The sequence below is a fragment of the Pagrus major genome, chromosome 9 (assembly GCF_040436345.1).
Source record: "Pagrus major chromosome 9, Pma_NU_1.0".
Taxonomy (NCBI): Eukaryota; Metazoa; Chordata; class Actinopteri; order Spariformes; family Sparidae; genus Pagrus; species Pagrus major.
Genome location: NC_133223.1, coordinates 12,143,780 through 12,161,364, shown reverse-complemented (window position 1 = coordinate 12,161,364; position 17,585 = coordinate 12,143,780). Strand labels below are relative to the sequence as shown.

General features: G+C 41.5%; 1 protein-coding gene across 7 annotated transcripts in view; it reads right to left on the bottom strand.

Annotated features, from left to right (window-relative positions):
- Nucleotides 1–4,980: 4,980 nt before the first annotated feature.
- Nucleotides 4,981–17,585, bottom strand: part of lmo7a (LIM domain 7a) — a 53,820-nt gene continuing 41,215 nt past the window's right edge. For 2 of the 7 annotated variants that reach the window (XM_073474368.1, XM_073474369.1), the window contains 16 exons: nucleotides 17,414–17,575; nucleotides 16,302–16,486; nucleotides 16,124–16,187; nucleotides 15,065–15,121; nucleotides 13,938–13,963; nucleotides 13,327–13,434; nucleotides 11,801–11,887; nucleotides 10,879–11,324; nucleotides 10,608–10,664; nucleotides 9,168–9,223; nucleotides 8,867–9,025; nucleotides 8,334–8,517; nucleotides 7,757–8,080; nucleotides 6,319–6,427; nucleotides 5,764–5,866; nucleotides 4,981–5,676 (listed from right to left, as the gene is read on the bottom strand). In XM_073474368.1, the coding sequence (XP_073330469.1) occupies nucleotides 5,654–5,676; nucleotides 5,764–5,866; nucleotides 6,319–6,427; nucleotides 7,757–8,080; nucleotides 8,334–8,517; nucleotides 8,867–9,025; nucleotides 9,168–9,223; nucleotides 10,608–10,664; nucleotides 10,879–11,324; nucleotides 11,801–11,887; nucleotides 13,327–13,434; nucleotides 13,938–13,963; nucleotides 15,065–15,121; nucleotides 16,124–16,187; nucleotides 16,302–16,486; nucleotides 17,414–17,575 (2,150 nt within the window). In that variant the 3' untranslated portion in view covers nucleotides 4,981–5,653. The remainder of the gene's footprint in view (nucleotides 5,677–5,763; nucleotides 5,867–6,318; nucleotides 6,428–7,756; nucleotides 8,081–8,333; nucleotides 8,518–8,866; nucleotides 9,026–9,167; nucleotides 9,224–10,607; nucleotides 10,665–10,878; nucleotides 11,325–11,800; nucleotides 11,888–13,326; nucleotides 13,435–13,937; nucleotides 13,964–15,064; nucleotides 15,122–16,123; nucleotides 16,188–16,301; nucleotides 16,487–17,413; nucleotides 17,576–17,585) is intronic. The other 5 variants (XM_073474372.1, XM_073474371.1, XM_073474373.1 and 2 more) reach the window with 5 other exon arrangements.

Here is a 17,585-nt window from a genome sequence, read left to right as displayed (position 1 = left end):
GCTGATGTAAATGCTTTAAACAGCCAAACTGAGAACTACGTCATGACATTTAAGTTGTAAAGGACATTTCTGCCTCAGCTAATGTGAGTATGACGGTGGGCTGGATGTTGTGGGCGGCAGGTACAAAGAGGACCTCCATCATGCCACCCTGTCTGTTTTTGTAGTGCAGACGTCAAAATGATTCTCCTGACATCAAATGAAGGGCAGATCTGCGAGTGTGTCGCCCACTCTTTTAAGTTTTCCTCTGATAAAATTCTAATTAACTTCAATCCTGGGTGACAAGTGAGGACAAGGGGTTGGGAGCAGAGGCGGGGGTAATGGGGGTCTGTGATGAACCTCAGTATGACATCTATGTCAGTTTGTGACAGACAAGCCTTGCGGTTCCCATCTGTGTACTTGTGCACCTTTACAAGCCAAGCAGTGAGCCTGCTGCTGCGACTCATCAAGTATATTCTGCTGTGTTCGTAGTGACTGAGTTGGACTGTAAGTGACATGCAATCAAATATATCGCCTCCGCTTCTGTCACACATCTGTCGGGATAATGTCGGAGCAGATGCAGCAGACTGTGAGGTGGTGCTGCTTTCATGAATGGGTAGAGCTATGGCATATGAATAGAAAATGTGAGTGGAGAACAATAACAGGAATGTGCATGAATTTGACAGCATTCAGTCTCAGCCAATTATTGCTCTCCTGCGTTCATCATCCTCTGCTTGAAACATAGCAAAACAGCAGATAAAGAGCGGGAAATGATTAACAGAGAATCAGTATTCCAGCTCATGCTCAGCTATAAGACTGGAGCAGGATGAAATAATACGAGGACAGAAAACGTGGCACCCTGGGCATAATGCAGTCTCAAGCATATCAGGGTGCCCCAGCTGCGACCATGCAGTCTTATCATTTCAGAGCCATTTAACACTTTCTACACTCCTTTGCTGTTCCATTGCATCTCGTCCCCAGTGATAAATTTCCCTCCTCAGCCACTAAGTAGAGGAACGGAAATAAATCGGATTGCTCTTTAAGGTCACGGAGAGAAATCACAGATGTTCTTGTTCCTGATTGTAACATGGCTGCATGGAGTCTTTCTTGCACGCACAGGAAGGAAGATAAAGAAAAGCTTTTTTAATTTTTTTCCCCTGCAGAGACACTTCTTTCAGGAAACACTGGAGAAAAATGCTTTCCTTTGTCAAAACTGTAGCATCTGGATGAAAGACAGGAGGACAGCATTGTTCACGATGAGTCATGTTTAATGATCATCTTCAGGGAACTAACCTGCTCTTTTGAATGTGTCATATTTACCTTCAAGCCTTCACTCATCAAATGGATCTAGTCACACACCTTTGCCCTTTTGTGAGTCGGCAGGGATTAGAGTGCGCATTCATAATGAGGACAAGTAGGGATCCAGGCTGATCATTTGCTTATTGAACAAAAGGTCACAGATCAATATCTCCTGAACAAGTTTGAAAAAATGTCGTGTCTGCGGATGAGAGGTGATTATCTGTTGATAATAAGCAATTGATAGGCCGACCTGTGCCACCCATGAAGGAACTCTGAACTGGCAAGTACTTATTCTACATGATGAAAGCTCTTATTTGACATACACTATCCGTCAGGTAGTAAGGCATGGATGTTATATTCCCATGTCATGGTAAATATCATTGTTACATTATGCAAATGTTTAAATGTATTGTATTGATTAACTACAGACTTAGGTTGTCATGGCGACAGTGGTCATGTTTTATCAAACATAATAAACGCTAACGACACCTGTATGAGCCTACATCTCACTGACGGGCGTGGTGTATGATTGACTGGTAGAGGCAGCAGATCTCTAATCTAAAACCAAATGAGTTGAACCCCAAAGCGCCAAAATAAAAGCTTTTCCCAACTGACATGTCAGCAGAAGGAAGTTCAGATGGCAATTTATAAAAACTTTAATGATGCAATGAAAGTTCTTTTTAAAATTAAATACATTTAATTGATTACTAATGGTTTTAAGTTACACTCAAGCTCATTCCCATGCATTGGTACTTAATTTTACAATAAAATAAAGTGAATTGATATGTAACAGTTTTATATTAGAACTTACATTGTATCTACTTCCCATGAAATTATACTTTGGTAAAAAAAAGAAACTAAACATATTTAATTGACTACTATGTATATGTTTATATATGTGTGTGCCATGGTGCATAAACAGGGCACTTAAGACTGGCATGAACTATGAAAATTTCATGTCACCATTATCCTGTCCAACATAATTGTGACTCATGATATTATCCTATAATCATCAAAATATTCTTAAAACTTTCAAATAAAAACTAAAATTGCACTAATTAATAGTGGAATCACTTTAACCTTAAAGTTTGCTATGAAAGCAAATATTTTTAGGACACACATCTCATTGTAGTAAAAAAACAATCAATCCAAGAATCTAAAGTAAGTAATCATAAATCATAAAGTCTTCTTGCACAAATAAAGGATAAATAAATGGTGGTTAACCTGCCCTTCTTTGGTTTGGAAGCTGTAGTATTTATACAAATCCGATTTAACTTGTTTTTGTGGGGGACCGATTTGCAAGCCATGCCTTCAGCATAGTGATTGGCTTAGGCAATTCAAAATAAATCAGGAATACAATACAGGACTGTCAGCGAGCTAGAAAACGTTTTCAAATCATTCATCTGAAGATTATCATGTTTATCTCAATTAATGATTCTACCGATAATGAAAAATCACTACGGTCAACTTATTGTGAATGTTTCTTATTACAATCCACAGTAAACTCTGTTAATGTCCCATCCCTCCCTTAGACGCCATGACACCATTCTTTAATGGAAATGGAAACTGTTTAGCATTAAGATTGGCTTTAAAATAAAAATAAGAATAAAAGCCTGGACTGGTAGAGTGCATAAAGTAGACATATGGATAACACCTAAGATTGGACATTTAAATTACTACAGTTAATATGCACACCATATTCTGCTCCACCTATTAAAATTGTCACATTACTTCTAATAGCTGCAAATATGCTGTAATTAAAGTAATTAAAGCTCACTGTACATGAATACATTACAACAACCGCAAAGGTTGAATATTCACTGTCATGTGAAACATCTCTGGATGCTCACATTTTCAGTGAATTATTAATTTTCTACACCTTTTCATGGCCAAACATTCTCCACTGAAAATAAAACACTATGCTACTGCGAGTCTCACAGATTCATCTTGATCTTAAGAGAATTTACAGGTTTGCTCTAATCTCTGTGGTTAATTGAACCCCATGACGGCTCTTCAAACCGAATGCATGGTGCCTGCAAGCCATAGCAACAGGTCTGGTGTGACAGCATCTGCAATTACATGACTAATTATAGCAAGCTGCAGGTGAAATAACGCCAAGTGTGACAGGCATTGCTTCTAAGTGGCAAATGGCGGCTAGAGCTGCTCATCTAAGATGTCTTTAAATGTCACGGTGTCAAGTAGTGACGCAAATATCTGTTTTTCACTGAAAAATTTAACTTGATTAACAAAGTATAGATTTCCCCAGAGCTCAGAGCCAAAATTCATCCTCACCTTTAATTAATTATATAAACTAAACCCCAAAATGTTACAACTATCCCATTAGGGCATTATGCTTATACAGTACTGTGGCTAAATCCTAAGGAGGCAGCATCTATACATGTCTTATAGTATGTACTGTAGATAGTGCAGCAACAGCAGTCAACATCCAGCTGCAGTCTTCCTTGATATAAATCTTAGATCACAGTGCCCCCTTCTGGTGAGACTAAGCTACACCTAAACTTAAAAAAAAAAACTCCTCAAAACCCAACTGAGGTGTGGAAATGGAGCATGATTATTGGACTCACTCTTGTGTGTTGATTGTGAGGTTAATAAAAAAACATCATCCACATGGTCCTGGACTGGAAATCTCCAGAAAAATGTGCAATCTTTCCTTCCAGTAGAAGTGCATTAAGAAGCAGCTTACAGGGAGTAGTAAGAGTTAGGAAAGACTTTTTGATGGAGGGTAGAGCAGGCATATCTAAGCTCTTCCATCTGTGTTCCATCTCTTTACAGGCCCTATTCTTCTGAGCAGCCAAGCATAATGTTTCCCTGTAAGCTCCAGCACACACACACACACACACACACACACACACACACACACACACACACACACACACACACACACACACACACACACACACCATTCGATTCTCCACGTCAAAGCCTTCCATAAAGGCTGGCTGCGGCCTTGGCTTCGGAGGAAAAAGATGGGATACTTATCCTGAAAGGTTTTATATTTCTCAGCCACTCGGCGCCATCCAGGCCGTGCTTGTTTTCTAAGCATAAGGATTAAAATCTGTCTCTCCCACGAGAGCGCCAAGAAAAATCTAAAAAAGGATTCTAAGAATTTGAGAAGTCTCCCTCCAGGGGCTGTTTGTGCTTCACCTCAAGAATACAGCCAATTTATGCTCGGCCCAACTTATTTCCATACATTGCTTCAATTGGGGTTATTTCCATTTATGGGAAATGAGGACAATTTCTTACCTTGCTGTTTAAATGCATTCGGGAGATGCAAACTGAACAGTCAGGGGCGTCCCTGCTCGTATGAATATTCAATATATGTTTATGCAGATATGATATCATGAACAAAGCCACAATGACAGAATACATTAGGAAAAATAGCTTATCAAAGTGTAATCAAACGTAATGCATGCGCATTGAATGAAATATGCATGACAAATTGGCTTTGGAGAACATAGAGCAGGAAGGTCCTCTGAACCTTTGCACAAAAGCTCATTGAAATTCCTTTCATTATGACTGTGGAGCAACAGAGAAACAGAGAGCGAGAGGGACGGACAGGGAAAGAAGAGTCTAATGATTTCTGATTACAGAGGCAGGAAAAGCCTTGCATCATAAGCTGGAATATCATTACAAAGAATTATGCAATTTTACACTGTGGCAAAAAGCACACAAAAACACACGAGATGAGCGTTTCAACATTTTATTTACAAATGTTACTGCTTGCCTCAATTCCATTCAATATGATATATTCTTCACACGGAAACCTGCTAGTGTGTACAATCCTCCATCTATCAGTGAAAACTCCAAGTGCTATCCAAGCAGACGGTTTTAAATATACTTTGAAAGAATTCTAATTATCTGAATTATTTCTCCCTGTTACAAACGAAAAAGGCACATAGACATGATAAGAGAAGCTCGGTCGACGAAACATGTTAATACCACAAGCAGAAAAAGAAGCATGAACAAGAGGAGACGATCCTGCAGGGTTCCCCTTAAACTCTCTAAAATCTGTCCCAATGAAGGTCATTACAAAGATCTGCCTCGATGGTCTTATAGACAATTTAACGATTTGACTAGTATCGTAGCTAAAACATTTTAAACCTCCGGTGCATGCAGAACCCTTACACTTTGTACAACTGTAATACTTAATATGATATAAACACATTAAAGGAGATAACTTCTTTGCAAGCTTACCCTCTTAATCACACACTGGAAAAACACAAATATAATTCTCATCAGCGGTTTTAATCCCAAACCAAGTGTTCCAACTATTTGCAGTGGCGTCACCGTTCGCTTTAATGTTCATGGGTTGTTGTCACAAGTAGTTTCTTCATCAATCTGCTGCAGTATGGTCACGTCACATAGCGGTTGGTTGGCCAGCTGAAAGAAAAACAAACAGCAATATTACACTTGAACACAACAGACAACAACACATCATCTGGACAGTCTGACTGATCATGCACTCACTTTTAAATCGCATGTAGCAGGAGTTACAGTAGAGCTGTTTGTTTCGTATTCTGACTTCCGCCCCTGTTTCCGATCCTCCAAGGTCAGACAGACAGTCGATACACTGAGGAGGTTTAAGAAAAGGAAGAGTTAAAAAGCTACTCAACTTGTTAAAACTAGACCAAGTCCAAAGGAGGAAGAAGGAGGACAGACAGAAGCCCCTTGATTGTGTGTATAGGGGGAGAAAAATGAAGGTAAAGGAAGTGAGAACCAAGACAGAGAGGGTGGATCACTGTTCAGGTGAAGGAGAGCAAACTCAAGAGGTGACCAAAGTTCCAGGAGGGATCAACAACGAGAGTTAAGCATTAGTAAAGAAAAGAAACAAAGTGAGGGGTCGATTAGTTTGACTTGCAGGTTTTGGCACAGAAAATCTACTTGGCTCAGCACCAACAGATTGGGACCTTTGGATTCACCAGGTTAGTAATAAAAAGAGACTGGAGCGATCAGGTTAGTTTTGAAGGATCGGCCGAGGTGTGCCGATGACGTGCTCCTGGACGACGGGAGCTCAGCTCTCACCTTAAAACAGCTCAAATGATAACAGAGCCCGAGGGACTCGATGATCATGGCTGCTCCCTTTCCCAGCGGGTTGTCACAGAATGTACAGATTTTCTTGCCACTCACTGACCTGGATTATAGAACGTACAGCTGTGATTGGAGAACCAAGCACACACATGCATGTACGACACATGTATGTAATGCACACACACAACACATGTTCACACTGGTATACAGAAGGGTTAAACTGATGAATCATTTGTCTGCTACAGTAACAAATCTGGCCAATATTGGCCTTTTGTAAAATATTAATTTTGGATGACGGCCAATCACGTCCTCTGCTAATATGGAACAGGAGCTCCTCTGTGATCAAAGCTCAACCAAATCATCCTGTAAAACATTTATTATTTAGCATTTTGAATTAAACTGTTGAGCCAGCTAAAATCATTTCTCTACTAATGTTTCCTAATTAAACTTTTTTGGGACAAGCATAAAGTAAAATTATTTTTATTATCAACTTATTATAATCATAATGCCGACATGGAAACAATTCGGCCAAAAAACATCAAGTCGAGTTAGCTTATGTCCTGAAGGGAGAATTCACCCCTGATGAAAAATACATAATTTTCCTCTTACTTGTCGTGAGTGAGTTGCAGAGTTTTGGAGATATCGACCTTAGAGATAGAGATACTATAAATGGTCTAGCATGCATCTACTCATGTACAAGAGGCTTGCTAACTAAGCCAGCTAACGTTACAGCTGAGCTGAGGAGGACACCATTAATGTTTCCATCCTGCACTTCTGGCTGTAGTTCGGTAGAAACAAAATAGTTCCTGTATGAAACTGCCCACAACAAGCTCTGTGGATTATCTTGAGTAACCAGGTCATGATTTGTTGTGTCATGAAATGTTTTTTTGGTGCTTTGAGCACAACAAGCTTAGAGCCCTCTAGCTCTATTATATTCAAGGGGAGGCAGACATCTTTAGGGCTGACATCTGCAAAACTTGGCAGCTCACATCAATACAATCTAGATGATAAATAGCACTACAGGTAGGAAAAATATGTAATTTTTTATTTTGGGGTGAACTGTCCCTTAAAAATTGTCGGTGTCAGACTGTCGCTTCACAACACTTGAACACAGAAAAACACGAACTTGAAAAATGATTGTATGTGCAAGTAAAAATTAAACAGGGAATCTGTAAAAACAGACTGCAAAGACCAGAGTGTGACCTGTCAGGTGTAAACTGAATGTCACATAAAACAATATCATTCAAAGATCATGTTATAATATATTCAAACGTAAAACTAGTGAAAACAATTTAGGTTCAGCTTCCCTTTACCACCACTACCCATTCAAAGTTTAACAACTATGATGAATGATGATAAATCCCAGTATACCAGTAAGATGTTAGAGGCAGCTTGCTTGGGCTGTTAAGCAAAGCAGCATTGTTGATTTTACCTGCTGCGCTGCTGAGGGGGGCCTGCCTCAGGCCTGGGCTCCGGAGAGGAGGTGGGTGATGGAGAAGAGGGTGAGGGGGACGGCGACTGCCGGGACCAAGGGGACGAGGGGGTTCCTGCCCCGCCTCGGAGGGAGCCCATGGACTGGGAGGAAGGCAGAGTGGAGGAGGCTGGCCGCTGGGCCCCTGAGCCGCCACCGTAAAAGGAAGTGCTGCCGGAGAGGGCAGAGTGAGGCCGGTTGTAGTTTGGGATATTAGAGTTACTTCTGGGTGTCCATGATGAGCGCCAGGGGTTGTAGGCGTCCAAGTTGTCAAGAGACTCCCCTCTGCAAGGCCAGCCCACGCCACACCCATGTTAGCTGGTTAGTAGAGGCATTTAAAATGTCTGGCTACCAACTGTACCCATGGCAATTGTTTCATTGTTAAATAATCCAAACAAATTATCCAAGGCCAGAGAGTGGTAGCCAGACTCATGAATGTTTTCATTTCAGCACACAACAGAACAGCATATTAGTAAGTGTAAATAGTCGACCACCACCATCACAGATGGATTTTTTTCCAAAGCTGTGTAGGCTCTACCTGCGCATGGGCGGCACCTCAGGCTCCGGCTCCTTGACTGTGCTGGCGGAGCGCTGGCGGATCCAGCTGCTGTCCGTCAGCAGTGGAGTCTTCTTCTTCATCTCGTTCAGGATCTGCTGCCGCTCTGCCTCTGCCTGCGTCGCGGACTGCTGACCCTTCCTCTCACCCACTCCACTGCCCGTCGCTGCACACAGAGGGGACAGATAAAGTAAAAATGATGCTGGAGGAAATGAAAAGTTTCTGGAAAGTCGAAACTAGATAACTGGTGGAGAAATTGGTAAAAATGGTACAGAAAGATTGAGATTGTGATGATGTTTTCTCAGGTCTGGTTCGATTAGACCAATGTTTTTAATTACAATTAAAATATAGAAGGAATAATGCTGCAATGAATTAGTTCATTGTTTTTATTGTTGCAGTTGGCAAACTGACTGATTTACCATTTGAATCATCAGCTGTTAATCACACAGTTCTCAGTTTTGATTTGTCATAATTGACTGTGTTTCAGATTGAACACAGAGGCGGAGGTTCACCACCTCTCTCTGGCTCTCTGTATCTCATGGCATTGAGGATGTTTCTCCTCTCCATCTCCAGCTCAGATGCAGCCCTCTGACTCTGGGCCTCTCTGTCACGCGCACTTCTCAACTGCTCTTCCAGCAGCCAGTGAGCCATGCCCCCCGGCTGCATATGCACACCTACGGTGGAGTACAGCCCACATACATGTGCAACAACATTCGGACATAGAGTCATTTATGAAATATTCATCCAGTCTGCTTCTTTTTACATTTAAGGTAAATTATAATAGCTTTTAACTAACAGTGAATCAAGAAAACAAACCTTTCCACTGAGGTTTTTCCTCTTCATCAAGCTGGGGAGATGATTTTGATTTCATCCTGTCAACAGAAAATAAATGTTGATTAAAAAAAACAAACATACATAAAGTTACAGTTTTGACAACGGTTATCGAAATACAATAGCAGTAAAGTATTCAAGTATTTTAAAATGTCAAACAACACAGAGAAACGGTTATAAGGGAAAGTGCTGATGGCTGACTAAACTCAAGGAAAATTCTGATCTCAGCTAGAGTCCTAACCCACTTGTCGGAGCACTTCCAATTTCATGTCACCCAATATAAAGAGACGCTGTTTGAAAGATTCAGTTTGAATGCAGCTGGCAAGAAACAAGGCTCAGAATATCTGAACAGTTTTTCTTTTGGCTGAAAAACGTGTTGAAAATATGACAAGATAAAAGCATGATTTACTGCTTCAAAGGCAGTACATGAATAAATAAGCAAGATAAATTATGTATGTAGTGTACTGCTACCTGCTGTATATATATTCAGGTTACATGAGCACATGAGTGACAAATTGTTCTAGAAGCTGGTGTTGGCGCTTGGCAGGATTACATGCTTGTGAGGCAATGTTTTGGCAGTTTTGGTACAACAACAAATTGTGCTGCCAAAATACCTGCTGGTGCACAGAATTACATGAAGAACTCAGAAAAGGTGAACTAGGAGCTGAAAACATGAAGCAGCTAATGTAAAAGCTACATTTCTTTAGTCCCCCTATTTACCATTTAAAAGCCACATGTTGCATTCATACTGTACTTGGACAAACATGGTACAGGATATCACCAGAGTAATTGCAAACTGCAGCTGCCTTTAGCTAGTTAGCCATGTGGTACTTTTAGCTGACTCAATTATGCCCAGACTGAGTTTGAAGCAATGGGGCAGTGTTGGTGTTAACACCACTAGCACAGGAGCCTTGGACCACCGGGGCTGCTGGTTAAGATGGTTTCCAGTTTATAAATGACTTGTTCTGTAAATAGATCTTTTACTCTTGTGATCAAAAACATTGATCTGAAGCGAAATTCTGGGGCTGCTCTGTAGAAAGTATTTCATAAATATCAATTTCTGGCTCAAATGAACAACTTTCAGTTACCCTTCTTAACTTCCTGGTTTAAGCAACACCCACTTCCTGATTAAGCCCCACCCATTCAACTTAGACATATAATATACTGTGCTGCTTATGAATGCTAAACTGGAGGACCTAACATAAAATGTTCCCAACCGATTCAACTCATTATTCTGAAATAATATAATAATATCATAAATTGTTGCATTGCATTGTTGCTCTGTATTACATAAAGTTGGGTATGAAGCAAACATGTATCATATAAAAAGTATGCGTTGTAAGAAGAGATTAGTTCAACACAGAAAGAAGCATTATCTTTAAAAGTGTGAGTGCAGATGCAGTTTGTTGAATCTCTTGTACTGACCTATCTTCAAAGGACAGTGGAGGCTGGACATTGTCAAAGCTATAGGAACCACCAGCCCTGATGTGTGTGGAGAGGTGGGGGGATGGTTACAACACAAAGTTGGATGACAAAGCACATGCAAACATATTAGTTGCACTTGTGTCAATGCACAAACAATAAAGCAGGTTATGTTTTACACTTAAATGAGTTATTGTCAACATGATGAACACATGAGGAAGATGGGTGAGTAAAATGTGAGGACAGCAGGAGGAGGAGCAGTGTCTCTACTGACCACGGCTGCTGCTGCTCGAAGGCTCTCTCCCGCTCTCTGCGCTGCTGCTCGAAGGCTTCCTGCCGCCTCCGTTCTTCCTCCCTCTCCTCCTCTCTCCTCCTCTGTCTTAGCTCTTCCTCCGCCCTCCTCTTTCTCTCCTCCTCCTCCTCCCTCCACTTCCTCTCCTCCTCCTCCTCCCTCCTCTTCCTCTCCTCCTCCTGCTGCCTTTCTCTCCTCTTCCTCTCCTCCTCTTGCTGCCTTTCTCTCCTCTTCCTCTCCTCCTGGAGACGCTGCAGCTCCCGCTCCTCCTCTTCCCTCCTCCTCCTCTCCTCTGCCTGCCTTTGGCGCTCCAGCTCCTCGTTCCTCTTTCTCTCTTCCTCTTCCCACGGAGGAGAGGTGGGCTGGTTGACTGGAGAGAGGGGTGAGTGTGGGCTGAAGCTGTGGCTGTTCACCTCCAGGTTCCCGGGCTGCCGCAAGAGAAGGAAGGAGAGATAATAAGAGGAAGCATTGAACACATGACAGTGTTAACTAATCTGAGCCTTATTAACCTTCAGGAGGAACTGCAACAATAGTGGAGTAACTCATGTCATCCCCTGAGGGGACAACCAGCAAGTAATTTGCAATTCCAGTGGGGAGTTTTTGTTGCAAAACTATGAGCTGGAAAGACTTCGGTCATTACAGTAAGCATAGCCACACACTGTGTCTCAATGTGTGAATGTCCACTTTATTAAATATTGTTCTGCTTTCACGATGAATGGATCTGCATTTTAAATTGCCACATGCTGCATAAGCACTTTCAGTGGTCGCTAAAACTAGAAAAATGCTATATTAAATGAAGCCCATTTAGATAATTTGATTCAGAACATATGGCCATCTTTTAATATTCTCCAACTTTTTCAGTTGTAAGGCTATAATTTATGCAAATTAAAATGCTTGTTGTTACCTCTTTTTGGTCTTCGCTCGTGGTGATGTCCTGCTGAGCCTTCAGCCACTCCTCCTGCAGCTTCTCCTGGTCACGCTTATATTTCTCCTGCACGAGAAAAGCAGGGAGTGAGGTCAAAGGGCATACAATTAAATGGCACGCATGCACACGGTCTCTCACACACACATGCGCGCGCGCGCACACACACACACACACACACACACACACACACACACACACACACACACACACACACACACACACACACACAAACCTAAAAAAACAAAACACACACAAAGACTCTACACAGATCTAAAATTATACGACCAAATTTTAGAGCCGGTGGGAAGAATAAGTAATAGGGTGCGAGAATGCTAAACATAGATATTGTAGCTGTATTGTTTTCAGATTATTCTAAGCTCACTTACAAGTTATCTAACCATCCTGAAAGTTTATAAACCTGTAGAAGAGAAGCTCGCCGAGGGCTGGAAGCCTCCCTGGCACATCATAAAATCAGGCCGTGTATCCAACAGGGACTAAGACTGGAGGAGTAACGAGCCTTCGCGGCTACATCAGCGCTCTGCTCGGACACCTTTGATCTCCATCCAGAAATAGATCCTCAGAAAATGTTTTGACAGGACTCTACTACATTTAAGCCCAATACTCCACAGATGCTTTGCTTTCAGCTGTCAGAGCGCTCTGTAAAGTTTTCGGTTTTGAGCCTATTAGGAGCTGTCTGCATTGATTGTGAGGACTTCCTAGCCTGTCATTTCAAGCTCTGTGCCTCTGTGTCTCATTGTGAGACGAGGCACACGACAGATTTCCATATGGGTATTTTAGATTAAATGGATTGTGAGGTTGCTTTATTCTGTGTTTTGGGTTGCCAGTTTGTTAGATACAGCTACAGTATAGATGCAGTGCTACCTGCTGTACATATGGAGGACTAGAACTGCCAAAATTGAATAAATAAATAATTAAATGTCTCATTAAATACATACATTAATATGCAACTGAATGCACCAAAATATTATTAAAAATACATTTAGAAAAAGTTAGTTTTTAGTTCAGTTTTTGTTGAAACTGATTTACAGAGGTGTTGATTTAACTTTGAATTGAATTTGAATTGAATTGAATGAACTTTCAATTTTGGTAGGTGTACTTTTTAGTGCTGCTAAATTGTAATGTGTGAGGGGTGTGTCTAATATTTTGTTAATATAGTGTATACTCAGTAAAAAAACAGAACATGGTCTTAGTCTTTATCACATTAGTGGAACTTTTTATCATGAAATGCAAAGAAATGAAAATTGACATGGACGTGGCTCACGATATAAAAACAAAAGCAAAAACTGAGACAAAATATAAGTTTCTATTCTCTGCAAACTACAGAGTCACAGTACACTGACACTTCTTGAAGACAATTTTAACAAAAACTGAACATCATAACCTTTGTGAAAGTACAATTTATTGCAGGGTTGATTAATGTACATAATAAGCTCGGTGTATATTGTGACATGACATCACTGTTATACGATAGTGGCTCTATGTACCTGTAGGAGGCGCTCCTGTTCCTTCTGCCATTTCTCCTGCCTTCTGCGCTCCTCTTCTGGATCCCAAGACCAGCGGCTGGATGATGGAGTGATTGCAGGAACAGGTATCTGCAGACAGAGACGATACACATGCAGTACACATGCACATGTATGTAAAGTCAGTCTAGTGGACAGTGTCATCATCAAACTAGCTAATGCCACTGAGAAATCAGCAAGTGTCTACTGGCTGTTGTTTCCAAACACCTCTACCTGCTCCTGATGATGGTTATGAAATAAAGCTTGATAATGCAAATATGCCTCTGAACATTTTGGGAGCACTTGTATTAACTCAGTGTTCTTGTAATATCTGGCAACTGCATCACATCAGCTGTCAGCTGTATGACATCCTGACTCACTTTGTGGTATTGTCGAGTCATGTCAATTTGAATAACAATTTGGACAATATGGAACACAATTTATTCTTAGACCAGTAGTATTTTACTTCTCCATTTTCATGTGTCTGGGCTTGTAATCTCTGCTGTAACTGCTTTTAAAGATGTTGTCATTCTATCAATAAGAGCAAAAGCAAGAGAGACAAAAAGTGTCTTTTGTGCACTGCTAACACTACTCACATTTGGCATTGCAGACTCTGATCCTCCTTGAAAAGAAAAGAAAATCATCCAGTCAATATTTGTGGCATGCAGAGGCAGAGCAAAGAGTCAACCGCGAGGCCATGTACCATAGCAACACAAAGCTGACAGGCTTATTAAAGTTTCAACTTGATTTTTAACTCAAGTACAGAAATCATCATCGACAATGACATTTCAAACCACAACAATAATTGAGGTTTTCAACAAGCCGCGAGAAACAAAGGTCAAATTTCACCCACTAGGACTTATTGATTCCCTCAATTCAAGATCACCCACTTGTTGACATTTACATTGGATGCCAGCCCTGAATAAGAAAATCAATAATCTGATTGTGAAGACAAGATCACACAAACTGAAAGCAAAAACACACATTTCAGCAGCATGCACACGAGTACAGCACAGCCAGTCTGAAAGACTAACATACGGTTCAATGAATGCATGCCAAGAGAGCACGAGGAGGCTTTTAACTTCATGCGCAGCAAAGTGCAGAGTGTAACCATGTGTTAAACCATTCACAAAATACCACGAACACAACATTCAAAGATTTGTGTTTGTGGTTGGTACGCTCGTGGAGTGTTGACATGCTGTCCAGACTATGTTTTTTTATTATTTTTATTTTATTTTATGTCATCTCTTCAAAAATAATACGTTGCAACATTTTCAAATTTGCCCCAAAATGTCTCTAGACCCCCTTGGTTTAAAAAGCATGTAGCATCCGAGGCTGTACCAAGCGAAGGTGAGGAGGTCACTGCACACTCAACCCTGTTTACCACAGAGGTAGACCAGCGCACTGACACAGGACCCTGAGCCACCTGAAGGAGGGAAGGGGGCACAGCACAAGGGTTAAGCTCTGGCACCAGACAAGACTGTCAAAAAAAGCTCCAAACCAGAGCCATGGAGGAGTTTGAATCCTGACAGCTCATGATCAATTGATAAAAGGGAACCTGTCAATTAAACATGAGGCTGTGACTGACAGGAAACATGCAAAATCCATTGGAAATTTGAGGAATTCAGCGAGACAAAAGCACAGAGAACCCAGCCACCAGATTACACAGATGTCTTTATCATTATCAGCCATTAAGCCCAAGTCGGTCAGCACTTTTTTTTACCTGTTTCAAAAAACTCTGACCTCCGTTTTAAGTTTTTCAAAGATATGGGTTCTGACTCTACATGAGAGATGGAAAACAGGATACAGTGAGGCACAGTACAGGAGAGAAACAAGTTTCACGAGGGGGATATATTACCATATATTACTAATACATGAATTATACATACAGTAGAGAACGCTTAAAGGCAAAGTTCACTCCAAAATATTTTTTCCCTCTTACCTGTAGTGCTATTTTTTGCAGAGTTTTGGAGATATCAGCCAGAGAGATGTCTGCCTTCTCTTGAATATAATGGAACTAGATGGCACTCGGCTTGTGGTGCCAAAAAATACATTTGAAAATGTCTCTTTCCAGAAATCATGACCCAGATACTCAAGATAATCCACAAACTTTGTTGTGAACAGTTTCTTGTGGGAACTTTTTTTCTTTCTACCAAACTACACCATCTCACCACACAGAGAGAGCAAGCATCTGCTCATGGACGAGAGGCTTGTGCTCGTCACAGATATGGCTGCTCGGGAAGTAAACAGTTAGCTTAGTTAGCTAGCCTCTTGTCCATGAGTGGATGCACGCATACTCCTGCGCAGTGATACAAAAAGAGAATAGTTCCTACATGAAACTGCTCACAACAAGCTTGTGGATTATCTTGAGGGACCAGATTCAAATTAATTTTTTTGCTCGAGTGCCATCTAGTTCCATTATATTAGAGAGAAGGCAGACATTTCTACAGCTGATATCTCCAAAACTCTGCAACCCACACCAAAACAATCTAGATTGATAAATAGCACTTCAGGTAAGAGGAAAAATGTGTGTTGTTGATCTTGGGGTGAGCTGTCCCTTTGAGGTATCTCATTATCATATGTCTCAGTGTGGTTTTGTTACATCATTCTGTTACATAACAAAGTAAATGTCATCAGTATTATCCACAGTGGTCGAGTGTTTGCAAAAAGTTTCTTCCAAAACTAAGTCAACAGAATGACACCCCCTACTGGTGTGCTCAGTACAGAAATAGTCCTCAGGATCAATTTCATAACCTTTCTGATTGTGCGCCCTGCTCTTTACCTTTGTTCCTCCTGGTCACCATCTCCTCAGGGAAACCTCCATTAACTCCGTTTGAAGCCACATCCTGCAGGGAGACACGACAGGGTGCACGCTCATTAAAGAGGCACTCGACTGGGAACAAAACAAGACTAAAACTTGATCACACCTGAGTCGACCTGGGTGATTCTGGGTCACTTACGACAACTGGGTGGGCGGAGGCCTCTTTGGATGGCTGCGTTTCCCTTGAATGGCGTGAGGTGAAATCCAGGCTGGAGCTGACGGTGTTTGTGTCAGAGGAACCTAGAAGTATCGGATGATCCGTACTGGTCAGATTGATGGTCTTATGGCTTTTAAATGGCAGGGAAGGTTGATCTCTGTCCCAGTCTGCATGCAGACAATGCAATGGCAAAAATGTGTTTGCACATAAAAAACATGTTTTTTTCTGTGCCAGTGTGTGTGAAGTAGTTGTTCTGTAAATGTGACACCCAACATTCAACAAAGAATGTCTTTTTAGTGTACATGAAGGCCACTATAAAGCAGGGGACAAGGTTGCTGTGATGGTGTTGTTATAGAGAGCAGCGGGGGAAACAGAGAAACCACCTTCCCCAGCCATGCAGCCTATTAAAGCTTTCATAAACACACACAGTGTTTCTAACAGGCTCACAACCACTAAACTATTACTGTGTGTTAGTTCAAGGGAGCTACTCCGGGTGGTTTATTATTTCTGTAAGGGGACACTGACGTGGTTGGAATAAGTAAGCCTGTTATACTAACACTGTGAAAACAGCACACTCAGAGGACAGTGGACCTGAGCTGGGTTAGTTCTCCTCAAGGAAAACACTGCATGGATATAGAGGAGAGTGCTGATGAGAGAGACAAGACAGCAGAAACAACCAGTAGAAATAAAAGGGGGAAGAAAGGAATATGGAAAAACAAGGACAAGAAAAACACACACAGGAGAAAAAAAAGAAAAAGGAAAATCCAGCGAGGTCAACACAATAACAGTCTTCCCTTGTCAGATGGGGAAAAAAGTTACACCAGCTGTCATGAGATCATTCATGGATGATTTCACAATAGTTTACGGACCAATTTCAAGTGTCAAAACTGTTTAGCAACGCAAGCAGCATAAGCAGTACTGTCAGTCCAGGAATGCAACCCTTAAAGTGGTTTAATTCATCTCCCGCTCTCTCTCTCACACACACACACACACACACACACACACACACACACACACACACACACACACACACACACACACACACACACACACACACACACACACACACACACAGTTCAGACTCGCAGACTCACTGTTCTTGCCATGACGGCGTATATCCATGACCAGGCTGCCCTCCTGCAGAGCCTCCTCCATGCAGGACTTCCAGTCTGTGTAGCTCATTTCTGCCACCTGCTGCCTGTTCACCGTCAGCACCTCGTCTCCTGCCTGAAGCTGGCACATCTCAGCCTGGCTGCCTGTAACCAC